The sequence below is a fragment of the Nycticebus coucang genome, chromosome 6 (genome assembly GCF_027406575.1).
Source record: "Nycticebus coucang isolate mNycCou1 chromosome 6, mNycCou1.pri, whole genome shotgun sequence".
Taxonomy (NCBI): Eukaryota; Metazoa; Chordata; class Mammalia; order Primates; family Lorisidae; genus Nycticebus; species Nycticebus coucang.
In genome coordinates, this window is record NC_069785.1 from 68,275,310 (window position 1) to 68,288,091 (window position 12,782).

Consider the following 12,782-nt stretch of genomic DNA (forward strand, 5'->3'; position numbering starts at 1 on the left):
AATGATTACGCCACTGCATTATAACCTGGACAACACAGCAAGACCAAGTCCCAAAAAAAGAAAAGAGAAAAATTAAGAGAAATTCTTTAATTAGCTGGCCACTGCAGTGGACACCTATAGTCCCAGCTATTCAGGAGACTGAGGCAGAATTTGAGATTGCTATATAAGCTAGCTGATGCCAGGGCACTCTAGCCTGGGACAACAGACTGAGACTTTGAATGAAAAGAACAAAAATCTGGTGGCCTCTGAATTACTCTACACTCACATTAATCACACTACTTTTTCATCATAAAATGAAGGATTTAATGTAAGTTATATTTGAGGATGTCCTGAAAAGTCCTTTTTCAATGAAAAAAAAAAAAAAGAAACTGCAACTTGGCTTGGTGCCTGTGGCTCAGTGAGTAGGGCGCTGGCCACATCCAACAAGGCTGGTGGGTTCAAGCCCTGCTAAACAACAACTGAAACCAAAAAATAGCCAGCCACTGTGGCGGGCACCTTAGACCCAGCTACTTGGGAGGCTGAGGCAAGAGAATCTCCAAGAGTTTCAGGTTGCTATGAGCTATGACACCATGGCACTCTATCGAGGGCAACGTAGTGACACTCTGTCTCAAAACAAACAAAAAAAACTGCCACTCAATAAATGATAGATGTAAAATGATTTTAGAATCTTCAAAGTAGGAAAGTATCATTAGAGAATTGGGAAAACATTTAAATTCTAAAAGAAAATATAATTTTGAGTAAAAATAAATGTATACTAAAGACTAAATAATAAATGTACCTCTATCACAGCCTTCTTTTACTGTGCTCAGGACTTACCTCTATTTTCCACTGAACTTGAAGACAGGGACACCTTATCACTCAAGTCTATATACCAAACACTTAGCACAGTGTCTAACCAAATTTCCTAAGTTAACAATGATTGATTTCAATAATTCTGGATTTCCAAAGCTTAAAAATAAAAACTCATGGCAAAATTAATAGCCTAAAAAATTATATCATAAAAATTAAGGCCATAAATATTGACTCTAAATTAAATTTCATCATTGTGTAAATCAAGGTTATATACTAATCAATGTGTATATGGGATGAAAAGGACTGAATGTGAGGAAACACTAGTGAGAAACAAAAATCAAAATTCTGTAATAAAAGTGCTGCATTTGAAGCTTGGCACCTGTAGCTCAAGCAGCTAAGGTGCCAGCCATACACCGGAGCTGGAGGGTTCGAATCCAGCCTGGGCCTGCCAAACAATAATGACAACTACAACCAAAAAATAGTTGGGTGTTGTGGCGGGCACCTGTAGTCCCAGATACTTGGGAGGTTGAGGCAAGAGAATTGCTTAAGCCCAGGAAGTTGGAGGTTGCTGTGAGCTGTGATACCACAGCACTCTACCCAGGGCAACAGCTTGAGGCTCTGTCTCAAAAAAAAAAAAAGAAAGTGCTGCATTTGAGATGGGGGAATCTAACAGAATTTAATCAATATTTGTGAGGACAGATACGTACGCAGACATAGAGAGCTTTCCAACTCTATATTATGCAAAATTATGTATTTTATTTTTATACCTCAAATCTTAATAATGGATGTGGGATAAGCTTGCTTACCACCTAAAAATTTGGGATCTGTAAAATTTGAATTTTTGAAAATACCACAGTCCTTAGAAAGCTATGTCACAGATGATGGATTGCTTCTCTTTTTCAATCTCAAACATTCTGCCTCTTGAATACCTGTACTGTAAAGGGGGTTCTTCACCATTGGGTAGATGGGGGATCTCAGGTGGTGTTACAAAAACAGTATGTTCACTTTTGAAAGAATCATCCAGTTCTATAAGTCGCACTTCACCACTCTTGTCCATGTCCACCTAAAGAAGTTTTAAAAACACATATTAAAAAAACCCACATTAGTTAGCCATATATTCATCTACAGGGGAAAGGTTAAGTAAATCATCTACACAAATGAATACCAAATAGCTACTAAAAAAAAAATAAGAACAAGTTTTTCTGTGTACCACTATAGAAAGAACTCCATGATAGTTAAGTGAAAATAGTAATGTGCAAATCATTGTAAATAACAGACTATCTTTTGAGTAAAACAACAGGGAAATAAGAATATATATTCATTTCTTGTCTGTATTTACATGAAGAAATACTAGAGGAATGCTTAAAAAAGTAATTACATATATGGGGAAGAGGAGAAGAATAGTATAGACAAGGATGAGATAGGACCCAGCTGTCCCAATGTATACCTTCTAATATTGTTCCACATTTTCAATCATATGAATGTAATCAATAAATAGTATTTTAAAAAATACACGTGTCTATGTGATAAGAATAGAAGATTCTGTGTATTTTTAAAATTTATACTAAAAATAACAAATTTAATTAAGTTCCTTCAGATATGCAGAAGTATACTTGAGTTAAACCCTAGTCATTTCAACATTCAAGTGCTTTAGTGCACAGTGATGCATGCCTATAGTCCTGACACTCTGGGAAGCTGAGGCAGGATGATTCCTTAAGGTTAAGAGTTCGAGACCAGCCTGAGGAAGAGAGCAAGACTCTGTCTTTATAGAAAAATTAGCCAGGCATGTTGGTGTCTGCCTATAATCTCAGCTACTGGGGAGGCTGAGGCAAGAGGATCTCTTGAGCCCCGGAATTTGAGGTTGCTGTAAGCTATGATCATGCCACTGCCCTCATGCCTGGGCCACAAAGCAAGACACTGCCTGCCCTTTCCCCCTTCCTCCCCCACCCCCCGCCAATAATAACTATCATAAGTACAAAGGAAGGTATCTTTTTTTTTAGCTTGTCAAAAAGACTTTTATGTGGTACATTAGCATTGATACAATACATATAGTAAGCAGGATAATCATACACCCTGCTGGTACTCAAAACTGTTATAGTCTTTTTTAGAAAGCAAGATGTGTTTAAACATTTCCACCTTATTCTAAGAAAATAAACATGAAAAAAAGTTATGATGAAAGATGTTTTTTGGAGGATTGCAATAGCAATAAATTAGAAGTCATCTACATGTCAAAAAAGAAATGAATAAAGTATGCTAAATATTCTGGATAAAATTTAGTCATGAAAAATTTAAATAGTAAGAATCGTGTAGACTTTTGGTTAAATAAGACAACTAGCATTCAATACTTCCAGAAATGAGAAGAGACAAAACAAAATATTTCCAAAGACAAAATGAACTGGAAAGGGGAAAACCACCAAAGGCTGGGTGGGGTTCAAAAAATTTTAGAAGCTGCAAAGTAGTTTGGTGTGACCTATGAAAACTGAAAGCCATATATCTGACACTAGGGAGGGATGCCAAAAAGCAAACCCCTTTGCTTTCTCTGTAGAGCCCCAGACAGGTCAGGAATGATAAGTGGTATAGGTATTTACAGATGGGAGTACAAGCAGGAGAATAAGTTAAAAGCCTGTATTTAAGGACACCCAGATTCCTGCCCTAACTCAATATAGTTAGGTCACTACCTTTTCCCAGACTCGCAGAAAACTGTCTGTATGGGTGAATGGAAGGGACATTAGACTTAAAGATGCTGGAGATGAGGGAGGTTACTGAAACAGATAAAGCCTTACTTTACAATCAGGAGATAATCTCAGTTATCTTTCCCATTAAATTCTGAGAATATTGGCAAGTTAGGCTTATTCTACTTAGACTAGAGCCTGGAGGATACCTTTTGAGGAAACTAGTTGGGCTAAAGAAAAGAATTATAGACACTGACCAAACAGGGAGTCTAACTGACAGTTAAATTCTGTTGTGATCAAAGGAAATCTTAAGCTCCATTTTCCCAGAAATAGCTTCAATAAAGCATGCACCTCACTCTTGAAAATGAATAACAACCAAAGATTACTAAATACAAAGAAAACCAATAACTTTAAAGAGAACAAAATAAATAAATATTAAAAGGTGCTCAGAAGAAGCAGAGACAACACAGGGAGAATAAACCTGCAAAATAATTAAATGAGTAAGTCCATATTCATAAAAAAGAATAAGATACTATAAAAATGGAATATTCAATGAATAAAAAAAGTTTATGGAAATTACATATGTGATAGCAGACATAAAAAGCATACTTATAGGGTTAGAAGATAAAATTGAAGAAATTTCCCCAAAAGTGGAACTGAACGACAGAGAGAAAATAAAATGAAAAAAGATAAGAAAAGAGGATCAAGTCAGGAGGGCCAATATTCAAATAACATGTATTTCAGAAAAGAGAACAGAGAAAATAGAGGAAAGAAATTAAATGGAATTGAAGAAAATGAATCCACAGGTTAATGGGCCTACATGTATCCAACTCAATGAAGAATAAAGGACTATATGAGGCATATTCTTATGAATTTCAGAACATCAGAGATCTTAAAAGGTTCCAGAGGGAAAATGAGATCTGGCAAAAATGATCAGAAATCAAGATAGCAATTAGATTTATCAGTAAAACTGATAGCTAAAACACAAAAGCAACAACTTCTAAATGTTAATATAACCAAATTAGCAACCACATACTAGAAGAGAATAAAGAAATTTTCAGACAGGCAGGGTGTCAAAAACTATCTCTCCTGTACCTTTTCTCACTAAACTACTAGAAGATAAGCTTCACCATAACAAGGAAATAAACCAAGAAAGAAGTTATTAAAGGCAAAATATGGGGCACCTAACTTTGGAGAGAAGTCAATATAATTCCCAAGAAGATGGTGACACACAAAATCTCAGATCACAGACTATAAAGCACTCAGTTCATACTAAAAAAGAGGAAGGAAAGCTCCAGCAGGAATTCTTTAAAAAAAAAAAAAAAGTATCAAACAGATTACCTACTATAACATAAAAATCAAGAGATTTTTCACTTCTGTACAAGATTTAGAGATGAATTAAATATAGACAAAAAACAAACAAACAAACAAAAAAACAAAGTAATTATTGACTTCAAGCAAAACAAAAATCTATACCTGAAAAGAAACTTTATTTTTTGAGAAGAGTCTCACCCAGTCGCCCTCGGTAGAGTGTCGTGGTTTCACAGCTCATAGCAACCTCAAACTCCTGGGCTCAAGTGATCCTCTTGCCTCAACCTCCCAAGTACCTGGGACTACAGGTACCCGCCCCAATGCTCAGCTACTTTTAGAGATGGGGTCTTGCTCTAGCTCAGACTAGACCTAAAAGGAAACTTAATTATAATATAGCTGAGGGCTGTCCAGAAAGTATCCAGTCATTGTTAATATATTTTCCATATTACGTGGCTGGATACTTTCCAGACATCTCTTATAAGTGGTCTACCTGTGACTAACACTGAACAATTATTTGACCAAAACTCATAACTACATTAGAAGAATGGTAGTGGAAACAAATATGATATAATACAGAAAACAATAAGCAGCAATAAAAACTCATTATTTAGACATCTCAAGGTAAATGATTAAAGAAATAGCAGAGAGAAAGTGACTGCTTCTGGGAAATAGAAAATAGTAAGTAGGAATAAGACATAAAATTATTTCACTTTTAAAAGTTTGCCATGTTTTATCCTGGTAAAAGTGAAAATTTCCCCTTAAAATACTTGGTACCAATACTAAAAACGCTCATAAGACGTGGTTATATAATAAAATAGAAAACCACCTTATAATCATGTAAAAACCATTGGAAGTAAACATAAAATAGATTTTATAATACATTCAGGTCCTGGCCTACGGAGTTCCTCCCACCCCCCCTTTTACCTCCCAAATTTCCTGTTACTTTAGTAATTTAGTAAAAGTGTTGTGGGATTTGTTTTTTTTTTTTTGAGACAGAGTCTCACTCCATTGCCCAAGGTAGAGTGCAGTGGCATCCTATAGCTCACTGCAACCTCAAACTCCTGGGCAATCTTCCTGCTCCCCGAGGAGCACAGTGCCTGGCTAAGTTCTCTATTTTTAGCAGATAGGGGGTTTTGCTCTTGATCAGGCTGGTCTTGAACTCCTGAGTTCAAGCAATCCTCCTGCCGCAGCTTCCCAGAGTGCTCAGATTACAAGCATGGGCCATTGTGCTTGGTCAATAAAAATGTTATAAATTAACTTTTCAATAAAAGCTTTAGCCATTATTAGGAAAACTAAAAGCATTCTTTAAAACAACATTAGAAGCATGTCAATAATTCAAAATCATAGGTATCACTAGTAGGATGTGGTGCCCATGGGCATCCAAGAACAAATAAGATTCTTTTTATTTATTTTTTGCAGTTTTTTACTGGGGCTGGGTTTGAACCCATCACCTCCGGTATATGGGGCCAGCACCCTACTCCTTTGAGCCACAGCCTCTGCCCAACAAATAAGATTCTTTATAGCCATGAACATTCATTTTTTTTTTTTTTTTAGTGTTTTGGATTATATTTACTTTTCTATAGTTTCTTTTTTTTTCACCATACACAGATTTTATATACCATTTGACAAATTTTCATCACACTGCTTAATGTGATGTGGAGGACCTGGCATTTTCTTAGTTATTGTGTTCAGACATTTACATTCTACATTTAGTAAGTTTCACATGTACCCTTGTGAGATGCACCGTAGGTGAGGTCCCACCAATTACCCTCCCTCAGCCCATCTTCCCCCATCCTCTCCCTCTCCCCATATTCTTAGGTTATAATTGGGTTATAGTTTCATATGAAAGCTATAAAATAGTTTCATAGTAGGGCTGAGTACATTGGATACTTTTTCTTCCATTCTTGAGATACTTTACTAAGAAGAATATGTTCCAGCTCCATCCATGTAAACGTGAAAGAGGTAAAGTCTCCATCTTTAAGGCTGCATGATATTCTATGGTATCCATATACCACAATTTATTAATCCATTCATGGATTGATGGGCACTTGGGCTTTTTCCATGTCTTAGCAATTATGAATTGGGCTGCAATAAACATTCTGGTACAAATATCTTTGTTATAATGTGATTTTTGGTCTTCTGGGTATATACCTAGTAGAGGAATTGTAGGATCGAATGGCAGGTCTATTTTTAGATCTCTAAGTGTTCTCCAAACATCTTTCCAAAAGGAACGTATTAGTTTGCATTTCCACCAGCAGTGTAGAAGTGTTCCCTTTTCTCCACATCCACCCCAACATCTCTGGTCTTGGGATTTTGTGATATGGACTAATCTTACTGGAGTTAGATGATACCCTGTTTCCCCGAAAATAAGACCGTGTTTTATTTTAAGGTGTGCTCCCAAAGAAGTGCTAGGTCTTATTTTCAGGGGACACCTTATCATCCCTGTAAGTAGGTCTTATTTTTGGAGGATGTCTTATTTTCAGGGAAACAGGGTATCTCAAAGTAGTTTTGATTTGCATTTCTCTGATGTTTAAGGATGATGAGCATTTTTTCATATGTCTGTAGGCCGTGTGCCTGTCTTCTTCAGAAAGTTTCTCTTCAAGTCCCTTGCCCAACCTGAGATGGGATCACGTGTTCTTTTCTTGCTAATACGTTTGAGTTCTCTGTGGATTTTGGTTATTAAACCTTTGTCGGAGACATAACCTGCAAATATCTTCTCCCATTCTGAGGGCTGTCTGCTTGCTTTACTTACTATGTTCTTGGCTGTGCAGAAGCTTTTTAGTTTGATCAGGTCCCAGTAGTGTATTTTTGATGCTACTTCAATTGCCCAGGGGATCCTCCTCATAAAATATTCGCCCAGGCTGACTTCTTCAAGAGTTTTCCCTGCATTTTCTTCTAGTATTTTTATGGTTTCATGTCTTAAGTTTAAATTTTTAATCCAGTGAGAGTCTATCTTAGTTAATGGTGAAAGGTTTGGGTCCAGTTTCAGTCTTCTACAGATCGCCAGCCAGTTCACCCAGCACCATTTGTTAAATAGGGAATCTTTTCCCCACTGAATGTTTTTAATTGGCTTGTCAAAGATCAAATAACGGTAAGTAGCTGGGTTCATCTCTTGGTTCTCTATTCTGTTCCATACATCCACATCTCTGTTTTTGTGCCAATACCATGCTGTTTTGATCACTATTGATTTATAGTATAGTCTGAGGTCTGGTAGCATGATTCCTCCTGCTTTGTTTTTTATTTCTGAGTAATGTCTTGGCTATTCAAGGTTTTTTCTGATTCCATATAAAACGAAGTATTATTTTTTCAAGATCTTTAAAGTATGACAATGGAGTTTTCCTAGGGATTGCATTAAAATTGTATATTGCTTTGGGTAGTATGGACATTTTAACAATGTTGATTCTTCCCAGCCATGAGCATGGTAGGTTTTTCCATTTGTTAACATTTTCAGCTATTTCTTTTCTTAGAGTTTCATAGTTCTCTTTATAGAGATCTTTCATGTCCTTTGTTAGATAAACTCCCAAATATTTCATCTTCTTTGGCACTACTGTGAATGAAATAGAGTCCTTGACTGTTTTTTCAGCTTGACTATTATTGGTATATATAAAGGCTACCGATTTATGAATGTTGATTTTGTAACCTGAGACGCTGCTGTATTCCTTGATCACTTCTAGGAGTTTTGTAGTAGAATCCCTGGTGTCTTCCAGATATACAATCATATCATCTGTGAAGAATGAAAGTTTGATCTCTTCTGACCCTATATGGATACCCTTGATAGCCTTTTCTTCCCTAATTGCGATGGCTAAAACTTCCATTACAATGTTTAGGAGCAGTGGAGACAATGGGCAGCCTGGCCTGGTTCCTGATCTGAGTGGAAATGATTTCAATTTAACTCCATTCAATACGATATTGGCTGTGGGTTTGCTATAGATGGCCTCTATCGGTTTAAGAAATGTCCCTTCTGGGCGGCACCTGTGGCTCAGTCAGTAGGGTGCCGGCCCCATATACCGAGGGTGGCGGGTTCAAACCCAGCCCTGGCCAAACTGCAACAAAAATATAGCCGGGTGTTGTGGCGGGCGCCTGTAGTTCCAGCTGCTTGGGAGGCTGAGGCAAGAGACTCGCTTAAGCCCAGGAGTTGGAGGTTGCTGTGAGCTGTGTGATGCCATGGCACTCTACCTAGGGCCATAAAGTGAAACTCGGTTTCTACAAAAAAAAAAAAAGAAATGTCCCTTCTATACCAATTTTCTTAAGTGTTCTGATCATGAAGGGATGCTGGATATTATCAAAAGCCTTTTGCTGCATCAACTGAGAGAATCATATGGTCTTTGCTTTTTAATTTGTTTATGTGCTTAACATTCATATGCAGTTGGGATGGAGTTAATCTAATTAACATGGGCAGCAATGATAATGAAGTAGAAGAGATGGCTCAGAATAAAAAGGTTAAAATAAATATATGATGTTGCTAGAAAGATTAGAGAGTACCTCTGTCTACATGATGGAACATTAGGAGAGGACTACTTGGCTGTGTGCAGTGGCTCACACCTAAAATCTCATTTATGCAGGAAGATTGCTGAAGCCCAAGAGTTCAAAACCAGACTGGCCCAAATAGTAAGGCCTCCTCTCTAAAAATAAAAAAATTTCAAAATTAGCTGGGGGGCATGAAAACCCACAACTGCAGTCCTAGTTACTCAGAAGGCTGAGGTGGGAATTCCAGGCTGCAGTGAGCTATGATTGTGCCACTGCATTTTAGCCTGGGTGACAGAGACAGAAATCCCATCTCTAAAAACTTTTAGGCTGGGCACAGCAGCTCACACCTATAATCCTAGCACTTTGGAGGCTGAGGTGGGTGGATTGCCTGAACACAGGAGTAAGAGGAAGACCTAGTCTCAACTAAAAATAGAAAAAACTAGCTGGGCATCCTAGTGGGCTTCCAACTACTTGGGAGACTGAGGCAAGAAATGCTGTGAAATTGCTGTTGCTTGCTCAAGCCCAAGAGTTTGAGGTTTCTGTGAGCTGTGATGATGCCATGGCACTCTACCCAGGGCAACAGAGTGAGACTCTGTCTCAAAAAACAAACAAAACGAAAAAGAAGGAAAGAAAGGAAAATAATTTTTAAAAAGAGGATGGCTTATCCATGAGCACCAGTTGTTTTTAAATTTTTATTTATTTTACAGTTCTCTTTCTTTCCTTCTTTTTCAGTAGCTTCTCCCTCTCCAGACCCAGGCATACTTCCCATTCTTTCTGGTCATATTGTTGTTTGGAAGAAGCCTGGGGTCTAGGACAACTACTCTAATGTTCAATATTATAAAGTCTATTAAAATATTACAGTTTTGCACTGTAGATTCACTATGTGGTAAAAAATACTTCCCATTACTTGTGTATCAATAAAATCTCTTTGAAAATCATAAAAATAGCCATGCAATAATTCCTGCATTTATCAGTTGGACATCTCTGTCTTTTAGAAAGCACAGTGACATCTGTCTCTATGGAGAGAAAAAGAAATCCAACACCCACGGCAGGATAAAATTAAAATAATTCTCATACTCTCTTTGCCTTTTTTCATAAGACATTAATATGCTCAGAAAACATTGGAAAGGGAAGCTTGAGAAACGAAGAAAAAAATCTTACCAGACTATTTATTACACAAAACTGCTCTTAGTTGAGCATCATCCCTCAGAAACAGACTGTAAAAATTTAAAATATAATCATATGAATAAGCACACATGGTTCTTAAATTAGTCATAAATGAAACTAAAATAATTCTCATATATTGTTTTTCTTATATCTATTTGGCATTACCCACTCTGGCTTTTTAAAGTCAGTCAAATGTTTTCTATTTGTGTATGCTAAGATCAAAAGAGTAATCTTAGTCATGAATTGGCTTGGACAGTGAATACATATCTAATATTATTTGTTTTCTACAGCTAACCTACCAGAGGTCAGAGGATTTGTTCACTTAAAAATTTAGCTCTAAGTCATTCAAATAGGGAATAATCTCTATATAACTGATTATTTTTAAAGTGTTACTGATATTCAGAAAACATATGCAAATGAAAAGTAGCACTGAGCAGTGGCTCCTGCCTGTAATTCTAGCACTCCAGGAGGCTTGAAGTGGGAGGATTGCTTGAGCTCAGGAGTTTAAGACCAGCCTAAGAGCGAGACCCCATCTCTACTAAAAATCGAAAAATTAGACGCGTGTTGTAGCAGGCACCTTTAAGGTTGGAGTTTAAGGTTGGGGTGAGCTAAGCTAATGCCAAGGTACTCTAGCCTGGGATAACGGAGTGAGACTCTGCCTCAAAAGAAAAAAAAGGAAAGGAAAAGGAAAGGAAAGGAAGCACTGACTTTTTGCTTTTTGTAAATCACTTATTGTGGTATTACAAACACTAAAAGGCAGTAAGAGCGTTGTATAACTATTTATATTTCGTGAAGTTATGCCTAAGAACACAAGGGATACAATTAACCTCTGCTTTGACAACATATGAAGTTTACTGAGATATATTTTGAATTTTGTGACATTTTCTAGAATAAAAAAGTCTCTTGAATTATAATAAACACACATATGTTTTAGTACTTTAAGTCTTAGTTTTGATTTTCAGACTTAAAATCGTTAAGTATGATGTTAATCCATTCATTATATATAAAAGTGATCTTTTGTTGCATCTAGATTTTGCATAGATAAATAACATTTTAGAAAAATAACTACCTACAAAAAATGATTCTACAAATAGAATTTCCTTTTTCTGAGACTTCTCAGAATTCATATTCTTTAAGCAATTATTGTAATCATCTCCTGTATTGCCTCCTATCACATAAACAATCACATAAACAACAGATGACCTACAGAAAAATCTAGACAACACAGCGTATTATCATCAGTACTAAGATATCCTCCTTAGGGCATGATACCCTAGGTAGATAGTAAATTATAACTCTTGTGTGTCTTACAACAGTAATATTTCTTTAAACCATGTGCACTACAACAGAATTCTTATCTGAAATAGAAATTTGTAAACAAGATTCATAAAATGGGCCAGAAATAAAAGGGAACAATATAAAATTTTTCTCACTATAAACTAGATTCTTACAATGAATTCAGAATTCCCAAGTGGAATAATTAATTTATTGGCTAATGCATGCTATTAACAAAATTCTGGTCACTAATATGGTCTCTTTTGATTCAGTTAGATTGGTACGAAGAACGACTGTTACACAAATATATGCTCCACTTCATAAAGAAAGCTCAGTGAGTACATATGTATAACTGTATAACCAGTGGAAGCCTAGGACCACATGGGAAAAGTCAAAAGTTTATAATTCAGTCAGAAATATAATTTTTATATAGAAAATATGAACACAACTACTCCTATAAAAAAGGATTTAGGGAATTATTCTTTTAAAGCACACCTTACTATTTATTGCCAGTATTTAATTTCATAAGCACCAAATAAGGCAAACATAAAAGTTTGATTAAAATATTAAAAACAAGTTCTTAGTATAATGCTGTAATAAAGATAAAATTGTCAAAAGCTATACCATTATTTCTTTCTCAAAATAAACAGGTTTTCAAAGGTTGCCTCTATAGAAGCAGAACTCAACTTAAAAAAGGGGAGGGTTCTACAAGTCTATTTGTAGATAGGTTATTCAAGATGTAGAAATAAGTCTTCCCCCAAAATATCCTTTTTAGGGTGACAAAAATCTTCCATATTTGGAAGTCATGGTCACATAGAAATACATATTTGCTAAGTCATCAAAACTGGGCTGGGAGTGGTGGCTTATGCGTATAGTCCTTGCACTCTGAGAGGCTGAGGTGGGTCGATCGCCTTAGGTCAGGAATTGGAGACCAGCCTGAGCAAGAAAGAGCAAGACCTCGTCTCTAAAAAAATAGCTGAGTGTTGTGCCAGGCACCTATAATCCCAGCTACTTGGGAGACTGAGGCGAGAGGATCACTTGTGCCCAAAAGTTAGAGGTTGCTGTGAGCTATTATTCCATAGCACTCTACCCAGGGTG

The 12,782-nt window shown here is 36.5% G+C and overlaps 1 protein-coding gene across 6 annotated transcripts in view; it reads right to left on the reverse strand.

Annotated features, from left to right (window-relative positions):
* Positions 1 to 12,782, reverse strand: part of DENND4A (DENN domain containing 4A) — a 170,854-nt gene that overhangs the window by 50,664 nt on the left and 107,408 nt on the right. For all 6 annotated transcript variants that reach the window (XM_053593949.1, XM_053593948.1, XM_053593946.1 and 3 more), the window contains one exon: positions 1,722 to 1,855. In XM_053593949.1, coding sequence (XP_053449924.1) covers positions 1,722 to 1,855 — 134 coding nt within the window. The remainder of the gene's footprint in view (positions 1 to 1,721; positions 1,856 to 12,782) is intronic.